This window comes from Salmo trutta, chromosome 37 (assembly GCF_901001165.1).
Source record: "Salmo trutta chromosome 37, fSalTru1.1, whole genome shotgun sequence".
Taxonomy (NCBI): Eukaryota; Metazoa; Chordata; class Actinopteri; order Salmoniformes; family Salmonidae; genus Salmo; species Salmo trutta.
The window spans coordinates 19,489,109-19,510,113 of NC_042993.1; the positions used below are offsets into that span (position 1 = coordinate 19,489,109).

General features: G+C 44.7%; 1 protein-coding gene across 1 annotated transcript; it reads right to left on the bottom strand.

Moving 5' to 3' along the window:
• On the bottom strand, window positions 1-20,132 carry LOC115177203 (immunoglobulin superfamily DCC subclass member 3-like). The gene is made up of 14 exons (XM_029737775.1): window positions 20,051-20,132; window positions 11,502-11,807; window positions 10,590-10,734; window positions 10,293-10,435; window positions 9,608-9,739; window positions 9,098-9,256; window positions 3,859-4,024; window positions 3,453-3,703; window positions 3,059-3,223; window positions 2,587-2,775; window positions 2,271-2,387; window positions 765-894; window positions 458-584; window positions 1-343 (listed from the first exon to the last, which is right to left on the bottom strand). The coding sequence occupies exons 1-14, from the start codon at window positions 20,100-20,102 to the stop codon at window positions 227-229; spliced, it is 2,199 nt and encodes a 732-aa protein (XP_029593635.1). The 5' UTR covers window positions 20,103-20,132; the 3' UTR covers window positions 1-226.
• Between the last annotated feature and the right edge of the window lie 873 nt (window positions 20,133-21,005).

The following is a 21,005-nucleotide window of genomic DNA, read 5'->3' on the forward strand; positions in this document are numbered from 1 at the left end:
TTGGACATTCAACAGAAGTTCTCAACACATCATCTCTTACTCTCAGTTTCATTCTCAATCTCTCTCTCTCATTCACTGCTAGAACTACGGCTGGACGCTGCAATAGGCAGACTATGGCTAAGGCGTTGGTGGGCAGGTGAGGTGGAGGAACCATAGAACAGCCATTCATTTCTCAGTGTAAGGGGACTGGGGTTGGGGGAGGTAAGTGGAGTGGTGTTTGGGTGCTTTAGCCGGTGCCTGTGCCAGGCTGGCATTGTGGGGGCTGCTCGATGAGGACTTGGCACTGTGCTGGGGGGGCTTGATCCTTAACAACCATCACTGGAGCAGTGATAGAGTCACATCTCTACAGGCAGAAAAGAGAAGGATGGTTGTCATTATACTAACCGCTCCATAGGACACAGAAAGCTAGAACTGTGAGTGTGTATGATGTAGAATTGTGCATATTACAGCTCCTTACCTGAGGCACTAATTCAATGACCTCGGGCATGCGAATCACCCCCTCTTTTGGTGGGCCAGCCCGCTGGTTCCTGTCTCCTCCTCGAGGCCCTGACCAGCCATCTTGGGTCCTTTTCCTGCAGAAGAAGCTGGGGAGAGAAGCATTCAAACATGGAATGAGACCCGTGTCCTCAAGTCAAAGTGACTCAATATCCAGGCAATAATAAATAAAGCAATGTACATATTAAAATCCAAAGTTATTACACTAAAACCATATTCAAAACATATTCTGCTACCATAATACATTTGACCAAAAAGTGCTTGCTTACCTGCGGCGGTAGCCAAACATGAGGAACAGCACACAGAAAATGATGCATGCCATGCCAGTGTGGATTCCCACCACAATGCCAGTCATGGACCCCTCCTCATCCTGCTTGCAGTTACATGGGCTCTGCCCACCTGGACAAATACACACGAAAATGGGTTTTGTTAGTGGAAAAACAGTAGCGGGATACACATACACACGCACAAATGCACGCACACACACGCATAAGTGCCACGACTCACACCATCTGTGGTGTCGATACAGCGATCTGCTTTAACTTTATTATCATGAGGCAAATATTGTGCACTAATTACACCCTGAAAGAGTTGAAAACCGAAGTAGCAAAAAACACATTCCCTGTCCTTGTGTATATACTTGACACACACTGAGATGTTCTTTCTGTGATCCAAAAGATGAACTAAAGAGAATTATATTACATTTACCTTTTCATAATATAGCTGACGCACTTATCCAGGGTGAGTATATGTTTTTACATTTATCCTCTGACTAGGGTTGCAAAGCTACTGGTAATTTACCAAAGAAAATTTGATAATTAACAGAAAACATATGGCAATCTATGGTAACTTTGGTAATTTACTGAATACTTGAATAACTTACAAATATATATATTAATGTATAGTATTCATTATATCTGTGTCCATATTGTCCATGAGTTTCTAGCAGATAGACCATATGGTTCAAAAGAAAAAAGCTGAATTAATGAAAAAAAGCATCTAATATGGCATTAATTTCAATGAACTTAGCAACTCTTCCAACATTGACTTTTTTCACATCTGCCAGCAGTCTGATTCCAAAACATTGACAGCAAATACATATTGAAATAGTAAAATAAATAAAAGCATGTAAAAACAATATAGAAAGAATATTGCATGATGAAACCATCATACAGTATTACTAATGGTATTCACTAAGTTGATGGTTTATACTTAGGATAATGTTTTACAGCTTTGTCATGCAATATTTTTTTGAAATCACCTTACATAATTATTTTACATGTGATATTGCCAGAAAGAGGGCCACCGATAACTACAGACATCTGTGATAATCTAAAGTATCCAAAGGCCTCTAGATCTCTTTTGATAAATTACATACAATTCTTGAAAGTTACCAAAATTCTGGTAGGTAACTGGTAAACTTTGAACGTTTCCAGTAATATACTCTTCCTTTGCAACTCTACGGGGTGGCAGGTAGCCTAGCGGTTAAGAGTGTTGGGCCATTAACTGAAAGTTCGCTGGTTCAAATCCCAGAGCCGACTAGGTGAAAAATCTGCCGATGTGCCCTCGAGCAAGGCACTTAACTCGAATTGCTCCTGTAAGATGCTCCGGATACATTTTTTTTTTAAATGTACCCCTGACACATACTGACGAGACAGCCTCATTGCTCCACATCGCCGCCTGGTGTAGTATGTTTGACAGTACCATTTTACACTGACAGTTATACATAGGATCCTGATCCTAAATCAGCTTAAAGGTCAGTGTTTGTGTCTCACCGGTGCTGGTCTTGGCACTGGTACCAGTCTCAGCCAGTGAAACCAGACGCTTGTTGGCAGTGCCGTCCCCATTGCCGTTGTAGGCCACCAGTTGGATCTCATACACAGCAGTGGGTTCTGAAAGAGAGATGGCCAGTTAGGAAAATCAACCATAGAAAGCGACACCCTAATACACAGTTATATTCATTCAATTTCAAAGGTCCTTTTGGTACCAGTACTGGCACTCTGCATTGTGAAAATGTCTGCTTTGTGTGAGTCATTGCAATCTGAGACCCTGCAGTGACAGTGGTTAGTAGTATGCTACCTCATCACTTACCTAGATGGGAGATGGTGTGGGTGTTGATGTGACCGGGAAATGCTTCTTGCCCCTGGAAGTTAGGCTGGGGGACCTCGCGGTAGGACAGCTTGAAGCCCTCTACTTTGCCCGACTTACTGGGCAGCTCCCAGAACACCTGCATGGCCGTCTTGTTCAGTACCTTGGTGAAGAAACTGGGAGAACTGGGTACTGTGAGGGGAAAGAGGGGAGGGATGGAGAGGGTGAGCGGGTTAACATACAAATTGAATTCCAAACATGAGAAGACAGATAGAGAACAGGGAAAGAGATGAGTAAGGCTTCGAATAAACAAACAAAATGTGAAAAACTGAACGATTTTACAGAAACAGTAAAAGATAGAAAGGTGAGGAAAATAAAAGAGATGAACAAATACAAATATAGGTGCATGAGAAATTAGGCACTCTGATATGCAACTGCTTATCTCCTCTCATTTCATGACATCTAAATGACGTACCACCCCCTAGTGTTGTAGCCGCCACAGTGCTGGACTGTTGGCTGGCTCCCAGAGGGGAGTAGGCCTTGAGGTAGATGGAGTAGGTGGTGGCAGGCTCCAGGGTGGTGAAGTCATGCTGAAAGGTGGTCTTACTGACAGCCTCCTGCAGCTCTCTGCTGTCTGGCTCTGGAGGGGACAGGAAATAGGAAGTGAGGTCATCATCTTTGCATCTTACGACAGGAAGGTATTAAAAAGAGGTAGTCTTGTGTACTACTAGAGTATTACTAGAAGCTCTAGACGCATAACTGTCAGGATTTTTTCAAATTACATTCTCCATATGAATTACATAAGAAAGCAAAAATATACGATTCACTTTGGACAATGAAGTTGTACTATATTATAACAGCCTCCTTACCGCCCAACATGCGGATGTGCAGCACATATCCGATTATGCCGTCGGTGACCTCTGGGGCAGGCTGGGCCCAGGTGAGCTGTAGGGTGGTGGGGGACAGGGCTGTGGCCGTCAGGTCCTGGGGGGCCTCTGGCAACTCCGTGGACTGGGTGAGGGCCAGCCGGGCACTGGCCTGGTTGGTGCCAGCGCTGTTCTCAGCAATACACTGGTAGATAGCCTCGTCTTCCGTGGTGATGCGCGTTACCGCCAGCGTACTGTGGGGGGGGGGGGGATATTGTTAAGAGTTGGAGTGACTAATAATGATGGTGTAATGAATGTATTAATAACATTACTTCATGTTTCATTTGAATCTTATATTTGCAGATCTAAAAGTAAGTCTAGATGAGTAAAAGCATACTAACTACTGTACCTGTTATTGTTCGTGAGCTTGACGTTGTCACCAGGCGTCAGGATTTTGCCGTTCTTCAGCCAGATGAGGTGAGGCTCGGGGACTCCCTGGGCCATACACGTAAACACTGCACTGCTCCCTGCTGGTCTGGAGACAGACTGCGGCCACTGCAAAAACTCAGGAGGAGCTGGGAATAGAGAGATAGAAAAAGAAAGAGAGTGAGCTTCTCCTATTTCGCTACGTGCTATGTAATTAATGTATGTGAGGAAATGTTCCACCATCTTGTATTGTCTCAAAGTCTGCTTGGCAATATCTACATTATGTAGTTTATTTCAATTTCATTTAAATGAGAGGGGGTGCGGAGGGAGATGAATAGAGGATGAGACACTGCTTGCCATTATGGGGCTCAGTGGCTGTGCAGTGTAGTCTATGTCTTGCAATTACTATAAAGCACAGTAGAGGGCAGCATAGATGTTTAAGCAATGCACTTGACAGGTGGACTTGACATTATTCTGACCATTCTGGCTGAGACTAAGATCAGCTATAAATTTGCCAAAATCATGTTTGGGATAATGGACAGTGTACGAGAGATACAATCTTGATTTAAATTCTAGGGTTCACTCAATATTTTGTGCTCAAATTGTCGAATGTTACTCAAAGAACTTGAAAAGGATGACATGTCATTCTGTTCTGTGTTTTCTGTGGTCAGGATGAGTGTTTGCCTCTGAATCCAAATCCCCAAATAATCCACAAACAAGAAGAGCCACCACATCTCCAATGAGATAAGAACATTAAGGTCCAGACTCGGACTCCAACTGAGCATATGCCAAAACAAGGAGTTCAAAATCAAGTTCATGATCCATGACAGCAGCATCTCGTCCCCAAATTAAAGCGGCACCCCTGTCCGTCCCTCTCGTGACACCCGAGTGGAGAGGGACACAGGGTGGGGCACAGAGGCAGTCTCGCTGCCACAATGGCATAATGTCTGTGTGCAAAAACCTGAGGCCTCGCCCCCCTCCACATGCATCTCATTGATCTACTACTTCCCCCACCCCCCTCGTAAAAATTAGCCTGCTCACAAATCCATTGTCAGGACTCTGGGAAAAGTGGACCAAGAGGAGAAGAGATGGGGTGGGGGGTGTAGGCGTGAAGGGGCTGGGGGCATGGGGGGTTGGGGCGGCCATCAATCAATGGCAGGGATGGATTTTATTTCTAACCAGGGCGCTGGGCCTCAATCTCTTTGCATTAACAAGGGACAGGAAAATAAAAGATGACACGCAAGCTGGGCCTCTAAAGCTTGTGTACCGAAAAGATAAACAGAAATGCTTGGTTTAATCTTGTGGAGATTTGAGGATATTGAGGAGATATATATCTGTTAGGGTTCCCAAGGTAGCAGAACTTGGATATGACAACAAATTGTGCTAAACGTTTTTATATTACCACAGGAACCCCTTTAATCTCCCTAACAGTTTTTCTTCCATCTCCCGAACAGAAATCCACCTGAGAGCAACGCATATGGCCAAATATTGGTTTAAGGAAAGTTGAAACAGTAAGCTGCCATAGACTGCTCTCTAGATATTTCCATCAGCAACAAACTTTCCAATTCCTTATGCCTAAACTGACAGGAGTACTCCAAACATTCTAGAATAAGTGTTTAATTAATAAGTGTGTATTTCACTTCAGCTCCAGCAGTGTGGAGAGCTGAAATTGAGTTAGAGTAAACCACTCAATCAATGGTGGATGTGTGTGAGAGCCTGGTGACAGAACGGCAGTCAGGGTGATTGTCATTGTCATTCTGTTTGCAGAGAGAGCTCCCCAGCTGTCCCAGCCTGCCCCTCTGCAGAAGGGACCGAGGGGGTAGAGAAGAGGGGGAGGAGGGAGACTGTGGTTAGGGTTAGGGTGCAGGTTTGCTCATTTGAGGTCAAAAAAGATGGCTCCCATTGTGAGAGTGAATGGGGGCTGCTCCATACTACTGCATTTGGTGGGAGTTCGGGTAATGAATCTACCCTCTAGCATCCCTCTGTCCTGTGCTACAGTGCACTTCACATTTGAACTTGGGCGAGGCCATTTATTTAGAGTAGAGATGCATTCAAGCCCTGTTCTTTCAATGACGTTTAGTGGTTCCTATTATTTCAGTGAACTAGAGGAGAACCCTGCAGTGAATGCTTTTCTGTGGGTCTGCCTGTCCCTCTGTCTGGCTGTTTGCCTACCAAAGGTGTGGCTGGACTATCTAGAGTTTTCTGTGTTCCTGTACGTTGCTGTGACTCTTATTGAATACAGCAGACTTCAGCCTCCTGGTCACACACACATTTAGGTCCTCAATCATGAAAACCAATCATAGTCATTAATTGGTTTTCAACTGTTTCACACCATTTCCCATACAGAACTAAACCTGAAATATACTGAACCATCCAGAAATATACTGAATATGCTTCCCTCTCTGTAAACCTGATTCCAGTGTAATCAGAACAATACAATGAGATGACCTTGACGTGGCTAAAATCGAACATAACTTCCATCATGAGGAAGTTCACGAGACATAGGTCCCAATCAAACACCACATGGCAATTGTGAATTGTCCTATCTTCCCTGGAATATTATGCACATATTCAGAAGGTGTGAATGAAATTTGACTCTTGGCTTTCTCTATGCATGAGGATGCTAACCAGAAGCCATGGGAATGGCCTGTAGGCCTACACATAGACGTCCCTTAGAATAAGCTGTTTTGCAAACACACAATGGCTGTCGTGTCCCTTTGTGTCCTGAGCCCTTCTGTGTGTCTGTTTGGCACTCGGTGGCCTCTGTCCCCTGAACTTGGCCTTGCCTGTGTCTGTCGCCTGCAGCTGTGACAAAGACAAGTGTCCCCACAAGCCAGGGAAGTGGAGCGGGGACTGTCTCGCTGCTCTATCAAGGCCTGCCAATCAAAGGCCTATAGCACCAAAACCCCCATCATAGCCCCACCCTCTACCACCAAAACTAAAACCCCACCCCCAACCATCTCATGCATAATTTCCTTAGGGCCTGCAGGGAGAGGGTCAGGGGTGGGAGGTCAGAGGTGATCCCTCACTCTCGCATGATCACTCTGCTCCCCCTCCTCCAGAACTTGGTCTTTGCTAGCACTGTCTGTTTTATTTGGTTTCTATATCTTGTTATCTTTTTTCAGTTCTCTGTTTTACAATTTCTTCTGTATCTGTTCTCCCTATATCTCTCTTTTTCTCTCTGTCAACCTACAGATGTAGGACCTTAATTTGATCACCCTGTTGCAGAAAAACTTTCCTGCAATGCACTTGTAGTCTATTTGAAGTTTAAAAAGGCTTCTTAGAAGGCTTGTTTGTAAGTTCCACTTTAACATTTCAAACTTGATTTTCCCCTTACAATTGTTTCATTATCAAACCCTACAAAAATGTCCATTAATGGCCACCACAGATGGTGGCTATGCAGCCATTGTCTAACTGTGGTCTGCATCTGTCCTGGTCAGGTGGTCCCCTGGTGCAGCCAATTTATGACCCCCAGCAGCCAGCACCCCAAATTAGTTTGGGGAGGGGGGCAGGAGGCAGACGCAACCAGGGAGATGAGGTCTGAAAGGGCATCCCATAATATGCAAAGCCAGCCCAGACTGGCCCTAAACCTGACTTCATAAGACTGAAAAGGTCTGCAGAAGGTAAAGGCTGGTCAAGTTCAAGTAGAATCAGTGAACTTGGGAGATTTTCATGCACATTGAGGCAGACGGTATTTGACGTGAGATATCAAGGGATTGAGTTAAATATAATTATTTGGGTATAGCCTGAATTCCTGCTATAGATGGTGTTAACATTATGGACTGGATTGTTGTTATCTACCCCCACATTAACTGTATGAGAGGTTTTAGAAAGAGCAGCAATTTTATCCACACTAACATACATACATGTGTTGATCAAGTTATGAAGAAGCAAGGGAAACTAAACAGATTCATATCTGTATATGAACGCTGACTGCAATTGTACTCCTCCAAACCTATTGATGGTTTAACATCTTTGTTTTCAAATCAAGTTATGCTCTTTGTTCCTTTTTCCAACGTCAATCAATAAATGAATGAATATATTCACCAAGCCCAGCAAGGGTGCTCTGCCAGATCCCGATTTTGAAAGACACAGAAAGCAGATATTGATTGATTGAGTTGGGTGGCGAGGACAAGCAGATAGACTCAGCCATTAGCACCAGCTACCGTTATACATGTACAAATGTGTGTACTACCGTGCCATTTGGCAGTGTATTACTGATGTACAGGAAAGTATCACCTGACTAAACACTCCAACTATGAACACATACACACACTCACTCTGAAACTCAAATGTGAGTGTGTTTGTGTTTGACTGTTCATCTGAGTTTATATTTGTGAAGGCATAATTGTGAGTTGAATCCGTGGGATGAGCCACCATTAAGATGCGATAGTATAAAACAAGGTATTATGAGCTAAAATAGGTAGAGCAGAGAGGTAGGTATATAAAGTCTCGGTGAAGTAGAGGGAGAGTCACCAATAAACGGTATCTCCTCATTTATCTTTGTCCAGTTGGAGCCCAATATCAACGCCAATATCAAAAGAAAATGTTGGCCAATAGCAGAACACTAAGGCCCCGTGCCAGGAGGTCAAAGGTGACCAGAAGAGTTGGGGGATGTCAGTTCACCCTTAAGGTCGTGGTGAAATCTACCAAAGGTTAATATAGTCTGACCTTCCTAAAATAACCCCAGCATCCCCACCATCCTCCATCCTGCTTATTACCTCTCTCCCTCCATCTCCCCATCCCTCCCCCTATTTCTACTACCCAAAACAAAGCCCTGGGAGAGACAGGTGCTCCCCTGAGGGAGACTTGAGATGAATTTCCAAATTGACCCCCAGCCCCTACTCCCCCAGGCTCTTCTGTAGATCTGGAAAGATCACATAGGTTTCAACCAGATGCTAATAGCTTCAACTTGTCTCCTGATTGGCTGGGTGGAATGTCTGACATGTTTTTTCTACCTATCAACTCATTTCAGATCTACAGGAGTGTTTTCGGGGTAGGGGCTAGGGGGGCATTCAGCATAGGCCTGGGAGACATCGGTCTGTTGAGATGATGCTTGAGTGGTTTCCTGGAGACTGGTAATGGTGGGTGGGGGATACATATTGGGGTGGGAGATCTGAAAAGTGCTGTATCAACAAAGCCAATATTGCATTGTGTGTGTTTGGGGTTTGAGGGTTAATACTAGTGTGTTTGGTGTGAGATTGATGGGTACCACGACTCACCCTGCACCACCAGTCTGCCCAGCGCGGTACGCCTCATCCTGGTGCCAGGGCGGTTGGCAGAACACACGTATACCCCAGAGTGTTGCAGGTTGGCATCTGAGATCATCAGGTTCCCCGTACCCAGCACCTGGATACCTTCCACCCCGATGGAGCGCCCGTCTGGAGGAGAAGAGAGAGATAAAGAGAAAGAGGGTAGAGTTAGAGAGCTGAAGGTCTCATCTGTAGCAAACATGGATGATCTATTTAGCACAGAACTACTCAACAATATTAAGGCAGCATTCAGTCAATGTCCAACTACCAAGGCCACATTGAAGTCTTATATGATGTGTATGTTTGCTGTCACTTCTGTAATCCTAAAAGGTGTCACAAAGGTGGCAATAACAAATAGATTTTACCAGTTAGCGATAACAAATCGATGTTACAAGACAATACTCTCTGTGGTAGAAGGATTTGGACGGTGATGTAGGGCGTGTGAGAGGGGACAGAGATGGAGAGGGAGCAGAGCCCTACCCAGCCGACTCCAGGACACGATGGGTCGAGGGTTGCCAGTGGCGATGCACTCCAAGATGGCGGTCTGGTGCACAGTGATGGTCAGGTTCTGAGGACCCGACAGAATCACCGGCTCCTTGTAGATCCGTGGAGCTGCCACTGTAGAGAGAGAGAGAGAGAGAGAGAGAGAGAGAGAGAGAGAGAGAGAGAGAGAGAGAGAGAGAGAGACAGTGAGAGAGACAGTGAGAGAGACAGTGAGAGAGACAGTGAGAGAGACAGTGAGAGAGACAGTGAGAGAGACAGTGAGAGAGAGAGTGAGAGAGACAGTGAGAGAGACAGTGAGAGAGAGAGAGAATACAGGAAATGGTGAAAGGCAAAAATACAGATATCAGTAAATGCACAAACCTATGGGCATAAAACATGTAATGTTAACCTTTATTTAACTAGGCAAGTCAGTTAAGAACAAATTCTTATTTACAATGACGGCCTACCAAAGGCAAAAGGCCTCCTGCGGGGACGGGGGCTGGGATTAAAAATAAATAAATAAATAAAATAGAAATATAGGACAAAGCACACATCACAACAAGACAGACACCACAACACTACATAAAGAGAGACCTAAGACAACGGCATAGCAAGGCAGCAACACATTACAACACAGCATGGTAACAACACATTAGCAGACACATACAGACTCAGAAAGGACAGCTTCTCTTACCAGTGACAGTGAGCTGGGCCTCATGGCTGTAGCGAGTGTTAGCGATGTTGGTGGCTACGCAGCGATACACACCACTGTCAGCCCGCCTTACACCGGTTATCTGCAGGATCCCCGTGGGTAGGATGGTGTACCTGAATACAGGAAAGGAGAATTATAGTTTGTTTGTGTGTGTGTGTGTGTGTGTGTGTGTGTGTGTGTGTGTGTGTGTGTGTGTGTGTGTGTGTGTGTGTGTGTGTGTGTGTGTGTGTGTGTGTGTGTGTGTGTGTGTGTGTGTCCATGTGTTACCTGTTATCATCAGTATTCACAGCAGTTCTGTTTTTCTCCCAGGAGATGCTGGCCTCTGGGATTCCATTCACCTGGCAGGTCAGTCTGGCAACGCCACCCTCATCCACCGACATGGACTCTGGGTGTATGTGGAACTTAGGGAGAGCTGTGTGTGAGAGAAAATAGATCAGAGATTTTAAATGGACATATCCAAGACTGTTTTCAATGTCCTAGAACCCGAAAAACAACAAAGTCCCTGGAGACAGGTCTTTCTGATAGGTTGTTGGGCAGTTGTTCTAAGCCTATGCGATTTTGTAATCAATACGGTTAGGGCGTTTTTCTTAAATGAAAGTGAATCTCCATGGTAACCCCTTTCCCTGAGGGGAGCACCACCAATCCTCCCAAGAGCCATAATCCTGTTGGTTTACCCACAACCCCCTGCACCTCCCAACCCCCAACTGCCCACTTCTGGTTTTATTTGGCCAGAGGGAGGGGTCAGGGGAGTGAGTGAATGAAAGGTTGTCCACTCAGTGGGGCGTTTAGAGTGGGGGGAGGTGCTGTGGTTATTAATGTTCAGTCCCAACTGGGGGGCTGGTCAGATAATGGAGGAAGGGGTGGGAAGGAAGGATTAAAGCAGTCAGGTATGATTTAAAGGCACAATGGGCAGTATCAAATTAATGAACACACATAAAGAATGTCTTGACCAGCATGGGAGCCGGTTTATGTGAGATGCTATGTTCACTTCAATGGCTTGCTAGCCATTTCAAAGAGTTTACATATAACTTCTGCATGCCATGTAATGTGTAACACATGCCTCTTACAGTATACAGTATGTGTATCATCTGTCTTATGTATGACTACTAATGTGTGTGTGAGCACTCCAATATGTATATGTGACTGTGCGTGTGGGTGTCTGCGGCGTGTGTAACTTACATGCCAGCTGAACCCTGGCCTTGCGGCTGATCAACATGCCATAGTGGTTCTGGGCAGCACAGTCATACTCCCCAGCGTCCGTCTCGTTGCTCTCTCTCCTCTTCTGGAAGCTCTTGATCAGGAGAGTTCCGTTGGCCAACACGCTAGCCTTCGGCCCAGTGGGAACGGGCACTCCATTGCGCCGCCACATCACAGAGATAGGCCCCTCCCCTTCCACCTGGCAGTCCAGCATCAGGGGCCGATCACGCACGGCGATGACATCATTGGGCTCCTTCAGGAAGGCCAGCTCAGAGGCTCTGCCCAACACTGGGAGAGAGAAGAGGAGCATGGGAGGTCAAGTACTGCTGAAGTTCTCCTCCATTCAGATGATGATAAGGATGATGATGATGGAGGTAAGAGGGCTGATGAAGATGACAAGGGAGATCCTCAGGACAGAATGGAACCACTGATGATGATGATGGTGGTGGTGGTGGTGGTGTTGATGATGAAGAAGAGGACAATGATGAGAGGGCTGTTGAAAAATGACAATGATGAAGATGAGAATGAGGATGATAATAATGATGACATACACACACACACACACACACAAAATACTCTTGAAACTGAACCGACATAGGAATATGACCTATCACCTACTATTACACTATTACACCAATCAATCAGTGATTCCAGTACAGAGCCTTCAGAGGGCCAGAGGTTCAATCTCTCCCTGCCTGCAGGCTTTATAATGTTAACCTCAAGAAGCAGAGAAGGGCCAGGGGTGGTGCTCCTCAGTTTATAGAGTCATGAACGAATTGAAGACCACATTTTACGATGCCCACTCAACATTAAGGTGAGGGGAGGAGGAGGGAGGAAGACACTGAAAGATGGCTGATGAAGCCACCCAAGTCATCAATTTAAGTGGACTTTTTTCATAAATTATTCTCTGTTAACAACCTAACTATCGGTTTCGTGTGGTGCCTTAAGCACATATCACAGTGTTAGATCACCATTGTAAAATATAGTTCCTAGATAGTTAGCAAGTTTAGGAGCTTCCAATACCGACAATATACGGCCATCTGGTTCTGATTTATAAGAAATAAACAGTGTGTATTAGAGTTCTTGAGGAATCTACCATTACGACACATTCTCTACTGGCATTTCGTATCTTGTTTAATGTATTTTCCGTTATTCCTCTTGCACTACAGCTCCTTTATATTGAAATATCAAGTAAAGGTTAAGTAAAAAAAAAACGTAAAAAGGCCCAAACTTTGTAAACCAAGTTGTGCACCTCTGCCCAACTAGATGTTGGACATAATCCAGGCCCTTGTGTTCTTAATAACACCTTAATTACCGCTGAATAACAGGGTTGTTAATGAGAGATTAAGAGGGGAAAAAGAGGACGCTGGATTACTCCTTGGCTGGGTTTATAGCGCTAGGCTGGGAATCACACACTGATAAATTGCCATATTCATTGAGCAAGAGCAGACAGCCTGAAGCCCTAACTCTACCCCCACAATGAGACCCTGTGAAAAGTCGGACTGCCTCTCTCAGTGGTGAGCACCACACACTGTGTGCACTGGTGACAGCTTCATTCTCCAGACGGGTGTGTGTGTGTGTGTGTGTGTGTGTGTGTGTGAGAGTGAGAGTGAGAGTGAGAGTGAGAGAGAGAGAGAGAGAGAGAGAGAGAGAGAGAGAGAGAGAGAGAGAGAGAGAGAGAGAGAGAGAGAGAGAGAGAGAGAGAGAGAGAAGAGAGAAGAGAGAAGAGAGAAGAGAGAAGAGAGAAGAGAGAAGAGAGAGAGAGAGAGAGTATTGGACTGAAAAAGTGAGAAACAACAGCGCAGAGGGAGGGGAGCAAAGATAATGTCTTCAGAGGAGTCTGTGTGGGTAGTTTTCAGAAGGGTGAACTTGCACTTGACTTTCCTCCAGCCTGATTGATAGCTCTGTTAGTTACCTCCACCCCCATCCTATTCTGCCTTTCACAGTGCCCCCCCTCCTTCCCCCACACGCAAACACAATTAATTCCCAAAACTGCCTTACAATAGTGCCGAATGCCATGGAGCCATTGATGCAAGAGAGCGCCTGAACAATGTAAGAAGTGGGGAAGAAGGGGGGAGAGGGAGAGGGGTTAGGGGTCAAGTTTGGATGACTTCAATGGAGTCTGGTTGGATGACTAGTGATAGCCCCCCCACACACCCCTTTCCCCCTCTGTCCCCTTTAGTCATCGCCCACTCGGATGAGAACATCTGCCCCCCTCTCGCCATCCACTCTGCTGCACCCCCTGTCCCCCTCTCCCCTTTTTAACTTGAGCTTGGAGGTGACTTTCCCATGCCACCCCCATCTCTCACACTACACCGAACCCCGTCACCGATTCCGTCGACACGCTCGTCCCCCAATTATACGCACCATTTGGCGATACCCCTTCTGTTCCCCTTGATTTTTAACCCTCTCCCTTTCCCCTGACCCATTCTAAAGACCAATCCACCTTTCCCAGCTGTTCAAGATAAAAAGGAGAGATGCTGAGACGAAGAAAAGGTTCAGTTGATTTTCGGTCTCTTATGCTTACGTGGCGAGCTGTGGAATTGTAGCGTGTGACGTCTGGATCCCCTGACCCTGTGACCCTTCTGAAGAACAACAATACACACTACCCAGACACAACATTAACACGGCCGACCACAGCAAACCTCTGCAACCGTCAAACATCCCACCAAAACATGCCAGACAGCTGCTCTTTCTTTCCTAACTCCTTCTCCCTATCCATCCATAGTCTTCCCATCCTCGCCATAGTCCTCTCCCATAGCCCCCTCTCCCACATCAGCCCATTCTGGGAGACACAGTCTAAGCTCCAACTCCTGGCTCTGCTCCAACACATGCTGTGTAATCTCCACTGCCTCCAGTTGTTTTTTTGTTTGTCCAATTAGCCTCCCTTTACTCCATTTAATCCCTCCCCCTTTTCCCATTAATCCACCTCTATTGACTCCCTCTGTAACAAATAACAACTAACCAGAAACTACAGTCTATTCACAGTATAGCTGTGCATCCACAGGACAGATCCTTAAAGCATCTTCATCTAAACGAAGATATCTTCTCGCTCCAGTAGATACCTGATCATTACATTTAGATTCTGGTTATACACCTTTTAATCACTGACATACAATTATTCTCAATCACCTGCACCTTCCAACAACTTTATATTATATGAGTGCATGGGCCATTCTGGGGAAAAGTCCATAATTTACACAATCAATGCACACATGGAAGCATGCCAAACAAGCAGCCGCAGTACAAGGAATCTCAAACCCTTCGAAAACATAACTTATTTTGAAATCTCCTTCATATCTGCTTTGCAAAATAGATCAATTCTGGATTTCAATACTATGACCCAGGACCAGGTCCAAGCTTAAGTCACTCTCGCCTGGAGTCTTAGGACAGGCCCCAAGTCACACTGCCTGACACAGCTGGGAAGCTTGGGCCCCAGGTCTTTGTAGTTCAGAACGACTGCTTGCACTACCCAGAGACACCCAGTCAAGCTTAACATTTGATGTAAGGGGAAGCAGTGGATAATGGAATACCTGGGGATGCTATGCTGGGGATGTACAGAGAGTGAGATGTCGGTCACGGTAACTAAGGATTAGCTGCATGTCAGATCTTCTGTGGGCACATATTGGATTAGAGATATCTGGGGACTTCCATGCTGGGGATAGAGAGAGAGAGTGTGTAATGTAAGGGACTACGAGGGAAGCAGTTCAGTGCACAGTTAAGACTGATGTCAAATTGTGTTGGCTTTGAGGGGTGAGAGTGCTGGAAACAGCATTATTTTGGGGTTGCTCAAGAAGGAAACGTTAATCATTTGTTTTTAGTAGTAGTTTTTTTTTCATTTGTGCTTGAAATCAGAGGCATAAAGCGAATTATGATATTATTTATCATCTATGTATGCCAAATAAAAGCAGCCAAGCTCAGCTGTGCCTTATGAGTTCCCAGCTGTATTCCACACAGTCAGAATGCAAAGCCCATCTTTACCACTGCAGCCCTGCATTCACCCCTGTGCCCCGGAGTGTGATTAAGTGTTAAGTTCAGGGATAAATTCGCCACCCATCTGGGTGCTCATAAAGAGCAGAAGGGGGGCTATCCAGAACACTGAGGAGAGGGACCCCCGGCCCCATCCCCCTAGCTTTCCCTCACACTCTACCCCCACAAAATCCCAAATCTCTACCCCTCAGCCCCAGATTGTGACCCCAGCCCCTAAAAGGTCATGAGAGAGTTGGGTGAGGGGACTGAGGGGGCCGGGCGGAGGACAGCTTGCATTCGGTCACCAAAGCAGCCCCCTACCACAGTCCCTTCATTGTTTATTGTCGCCTCAGACTTGGCAGTGAACTTCACAGTTTCCATTGTGACTGTGGCGTGAAGGTGGCTAAGACCCCCAGGACGATGAAAAGGGGGTTCAGGGTCGAGGCAGAGAAGGCAAACACAAGTAAATCCCTTCATTGGTTGCGTCCTCTCTATATTTTTCCCTGTGTCGGTTTGTATGTTTTGTGTGTGTGTGTGTGGGGGGGATTCTGCAAGTGTGTCGCAGAATCCTTAATTGACTCGTCCCATACTATCCCCTCTCCCTAACCCTGGGAACCCCTGCATGAAGGGGTGAGGCCGACTTTGGATATAGACAGATACCATAGTGAAAATGAACGTCTTCTATGTGCGCTTCACTGTATTCACAGTGCTTTCTCACATTTTTACAGTGTTGATAAGCTCCATTAGGTGAAATGGATAAGATCAATAACCATGCTATAATAAGCATAGAATTCTAAAGGCTTAGTTGTATTAGCAGCTCAAGTCGTACCACAGAAAGACCCTCTGGTATCGGCTTAAACATGTCTCATTACCCGTGGATATTGCTATAGCCAGCAGCTCTCCCTCTCTCCTTTCACCTTTTCCTTCACTAGCCTCCTTCACTCTTCATCATAGCAGAGGGATAGGCACAGATGATGTCTACTGAATTAGGCCCATGCAGGCAGGCAGGCATAATGGATGGAGGGGAGGGGGGTAGATAGGCCTGTATAAGTATTGGGGACTGATTTCTGGGCCCAGCTGGGATTGAGGATTGGGGGTGCTGGGGCAGGGGGCTGTGCGGATTTGGGGACTGACGTCGCAGGGCTGGGCCTATTGTCCCACTAATAGGAGTTAAACTCCCCTCTCTACCCCTCTCCCAGCCCCCCATTGACTAGCTGCGTGGCACGCTCTTCTTTATGGCTGCCGATGGTGCACCAGCAGATCTACTCCCAGCATAGCTCCTCTCCTATTGTTTAAACAGCCACTTCTTCATTAATTGCCAGCCAATTTGGCATTAGCGTGTGTGTGAACACGAGACCCTTTTCCCATTGCGCTAATCAATTCACTTCCGAATACAAGCTATTCCTTACACACCCATGGGTGTGTTCAGCAAGGGCAGGGGGCATTTAATGACCAATAGTTACAAGGGGTGGCATTGTAGGAATGTGGGCAATGTTGGCAACAGACCAAGCATCCATTATGCAAAGTTTTGAGATAACATATTTAGCTTGTCTGTTATTCATCATTTTACAACCCTTAATAGCCTATTTAATGACAAGACATTCTAATGACAACACAGTGTGATGATTAATTCTTCAGTATTTTAACACTTGTTCTAACTACATGCTCCAAGCATATTTTTCATTTATTTTGAGTCTGTATTAAAGAGAAAATCACTTTCCTCAATTTTTCTCACACCCAGTTTGCTGTAAATGGGTTAGGCATATACTTTTTTCAGCACACTGTGGCCATATAAAAACAGCACAATCAAAATAAGAAAGATCTGAAATGATCCAACTTCGCTTTCCCTTTGCCTCGGCCTGAGTTCCTCAGAAACATATTAGAGAGATGCAGTGGAGTGCATTTTGTCAAAGCAATCGCAACCCGAATCAGGATGACCAAAATATATTGACATTGTCATCTTGTACTGCTGCTTGTGAAAGTGGCTTCTGTCAAGAAGTCAACATCAGGTCTCATTGACCACCAGCATTTGATTGAATGGATTTCACTTTCAAGAACAGGAAGTCTAGTTTATCTTTAATTGAAAACAATGCCAGAACAAAGGTTGTTCCATGTTTCTATTCAGTAAAAGGGGCATCGGTATTGTTTCATTTAAACTGGTAGATAGAGATGGACATGTTTTTCCAATACTGTCCTCAGAATTCACTTTTACAGGCTTTCTTGATAACTTTAATTCTTGAGGTCAATAACCTCAGTGTGTCTTTCTCTTTCTCTTATAAAAGGTTTCATTGTATAATGAACACAATGGTTATTTTCAGTTTCTGTACATCCCAGCTCAGAGGACCTTGGGAGAATTTTGCTCTCAATGTATGAGACCCGTGGTGTAAATTGTTCTTTCACCATGCCCATGATACACAGGCAATTTGTTTTAGGCAATATTGCCGAGGCAATAACAATCTTATTGACTAAGTGGCCCTGCCGATTACATTTCCCCAGATAATAAAACTATTCTCATTTGCAATGGAAAAAGTTGCAGCAACCATTGCTGACAACATTGCTTTGCAATACTGCATTAAAAAAAATGCCAGTGTTGCGAAGGACTTTAGGTCTTGCTTAAAGTTCTATAAAACATAATGCATCTTGAAACGTACAACCTACAAACTATATGTCATTCATAACTGCTGTCAAAAAGGGTTATTGAATACCTGCATATTACATGGTCTATGCATGTAATTAATTCAGTTTATGAACTGTGGGGAACGTTCTTATCCCTCATACACACAGCAATAACAGCCAGCAGCACTGTTTCTATGAGCCAACTTCAGTCTTATTTGTTAAAAATGAACCCAGGATGGGTCCAGCCACATAAGAGGTGAAGAAGTGGGGAGGCCACCAGGGAAGGCTATGACGCTATGGCACAGAGAGCAAATAAGTCTGAAGGAACTAGGGCCAAGCTTTTGGGCCTCATGGCAGGGTAGAGCCTTGGCCCTGATTCCACCTCAATGTAGATCTTTGGGATTAACACCCCAGTCAGAGGGGTGTCTGGTTGATATTTTGAGAACACTGTCTGTGCAGGCTGGGGGAGAGTGTTTGTGTGTGTGTGTGTGTGCATAGGTTTTAGGGGATATCTAATAAGGCAGCTGCAGGGGGATTACTGAACACCCAATCCCACACACACCATCATACCCCTAAATGAGGTGTGTGGGGGATGGGGGGGACAGACAGAGAGCGTCTGTCTGCTTTATGTAAATGAAGGTGTGAGGAGGTCAATCATTGTTTAACCCCAAGTGCAACTGGCTGCCCTGTGTCTGACCATGACGGGTAGATGAGTCTGATCTGACCAAATATCCCTGATGAGATTTCAATACACAGGTGGTAGCCAAAACATCGCCATTTCCTACCCTACAGTTATTGGATTTACAGATATGTTCTTTGCCTGAGTTTAACACTTTATGTGTAGTGTAAACGTGGTTCTTATGGAAACAGTTGCAAACTGCACATATTGGTTAAAAGATGATACAGTGTTTTGGATCAGATGGAGACTTAAACAGCCAATACCTGATTAAGGAATAAATGCATGAGAGGCAATAGTTGGGTTCAGGGGATGAGTAAAATGTACTAACATGTTCAAGGTTAGTATCGAAAGGTTGTATTGGATTATCGTTGTGATGATTATGTAAAGTTTGTTTCATGGATAGCCATTGCCATTCATTTGTCTTAAGTGGTGTAATCAGAGAAAATAATGTGGGAGCTGACTAAAGTCAATAACATGAAGCCTGACATGATAAAGTACCGTGAGTTCCTGTCCCCAAATTGCCTTACAGAGAAGTAAACTTGTGCGTAAAAGGAGAGAAAATAGGCTAGTATCTTTACGCATCGACTGAATGGTGCATCATGGTAGCACACCGTTGAAATCTGTGATCAAACTTATGTCAACTTTTGTGCTGATAACACATAATTAATGAAACAAATTGGAATGGAAACCGCTTTAAAAAAGCTCCTGTATTTCACCTTTCCCGAATCAATAACAAAACTGTTTTCTATTTTTTGAAGGCTCTCCATTCTGCTATCCACGCATAATGTCAAAATAACACTATAGACATGATTCTTGAAGGTCAAAGGCCTCCCTCCAAAGACACAGTTGTAAAAATCCTAACGGTTCCAACTTGGCCATTCATCTTTACGCGCGCCTTTAACAGCCCCCATTGATTTCTCTAATTACACCCATGGTATCCCAGAGGCTGCAAACTACACATGTCCCCTAATCGACACCAATGACTTCATGGAAGACATATACAGACGAGATGGAGTCGACAGGAAAGGAAATAATTGCTTTTACGCAGTGCAATAGGCTAGAGAGGCAGGTGCACACTAAAGACGCATGGCTTCGCGTTCATCTCAAATACATTAGATACTGAGGCTGCATGCTCAAATCATTTCGAAATCACATGCAAGTAGCAAAACATTCCGTGGGTTCCACATGGAGGACATTAACTTGACTTACACTATCATTACCTATTCAAAGCTAGAACATTCATGCGCTTAAATATGAAAAGCATTACCTGAAGATATGACCACCAATAGAAAAAGCTGAAAAATCCTCGTCTGGTTCATGGTTTAGTATGAATCCCTTTTAGTTTGAAGTCTAACTATTATAGCGACGCTTTAATAGCGAGCTTCACTCCTTAAAATGTATTAAATAAAAATCCCAACAAAATCTCAAAAAAACATTTCCGCGGTTTCAGTTCCACTGTCCAGCGAACGGCTGGCTTCTGGACAAGGCTGCTTTGAGAATGTTCTGTTTGCTATTGTAGAACGGCCCTCGCTGGGTTCTGTGGCTATTAGTTATGCGTAAGGTATTGTTGTACCCGCTGACATCCCGGTCAATGAATGGACACTGATACAACAATAGAACTGGCCAGCGGAGACTGGGGGCATGTAAACGAGCCAATGGCAGGATGGGGACCAGTCAAAAGGGGTGGCCCCTTCTAAACCCCAAAGCATCACTTGAGGGAACCTGCTATGAAGAGGCCCCAGAAGCCAAATATTGTCTTGATATGCAGGTCATCATCATTCTATTGTCAACCTACTCCACCATACATACACTTTAATGCTGTTAGAGTACTTATTGCTGTCAGTTGTGGAGGTGCTGATGATTACTGGCAATGGCAATGTTACTGGTACTCCACTAACCACTTTCCAAATTACATTGTGAGCATCTGTAATATATATATATATATATATATATATATATATATATATATATATATATACACACACACTACCGTTCAAAAGTTTGGGATCACTTAGAAATGTCATTGTTTTTTAAAGAAAAGCACACTTTTTGTCCATTAAAATAACATCAAATTGATCCAAAATACAGTGTAGACATTGTTAATGTTGTAAATGACTATTATAGCTGGAAATGGCAGATTTTTTATGGAATATCTACATAGGCATACAAAGGCCCATTATCAGCAACCATCACTGCTGTGTTCCAATGGCACGTTGTGTTAG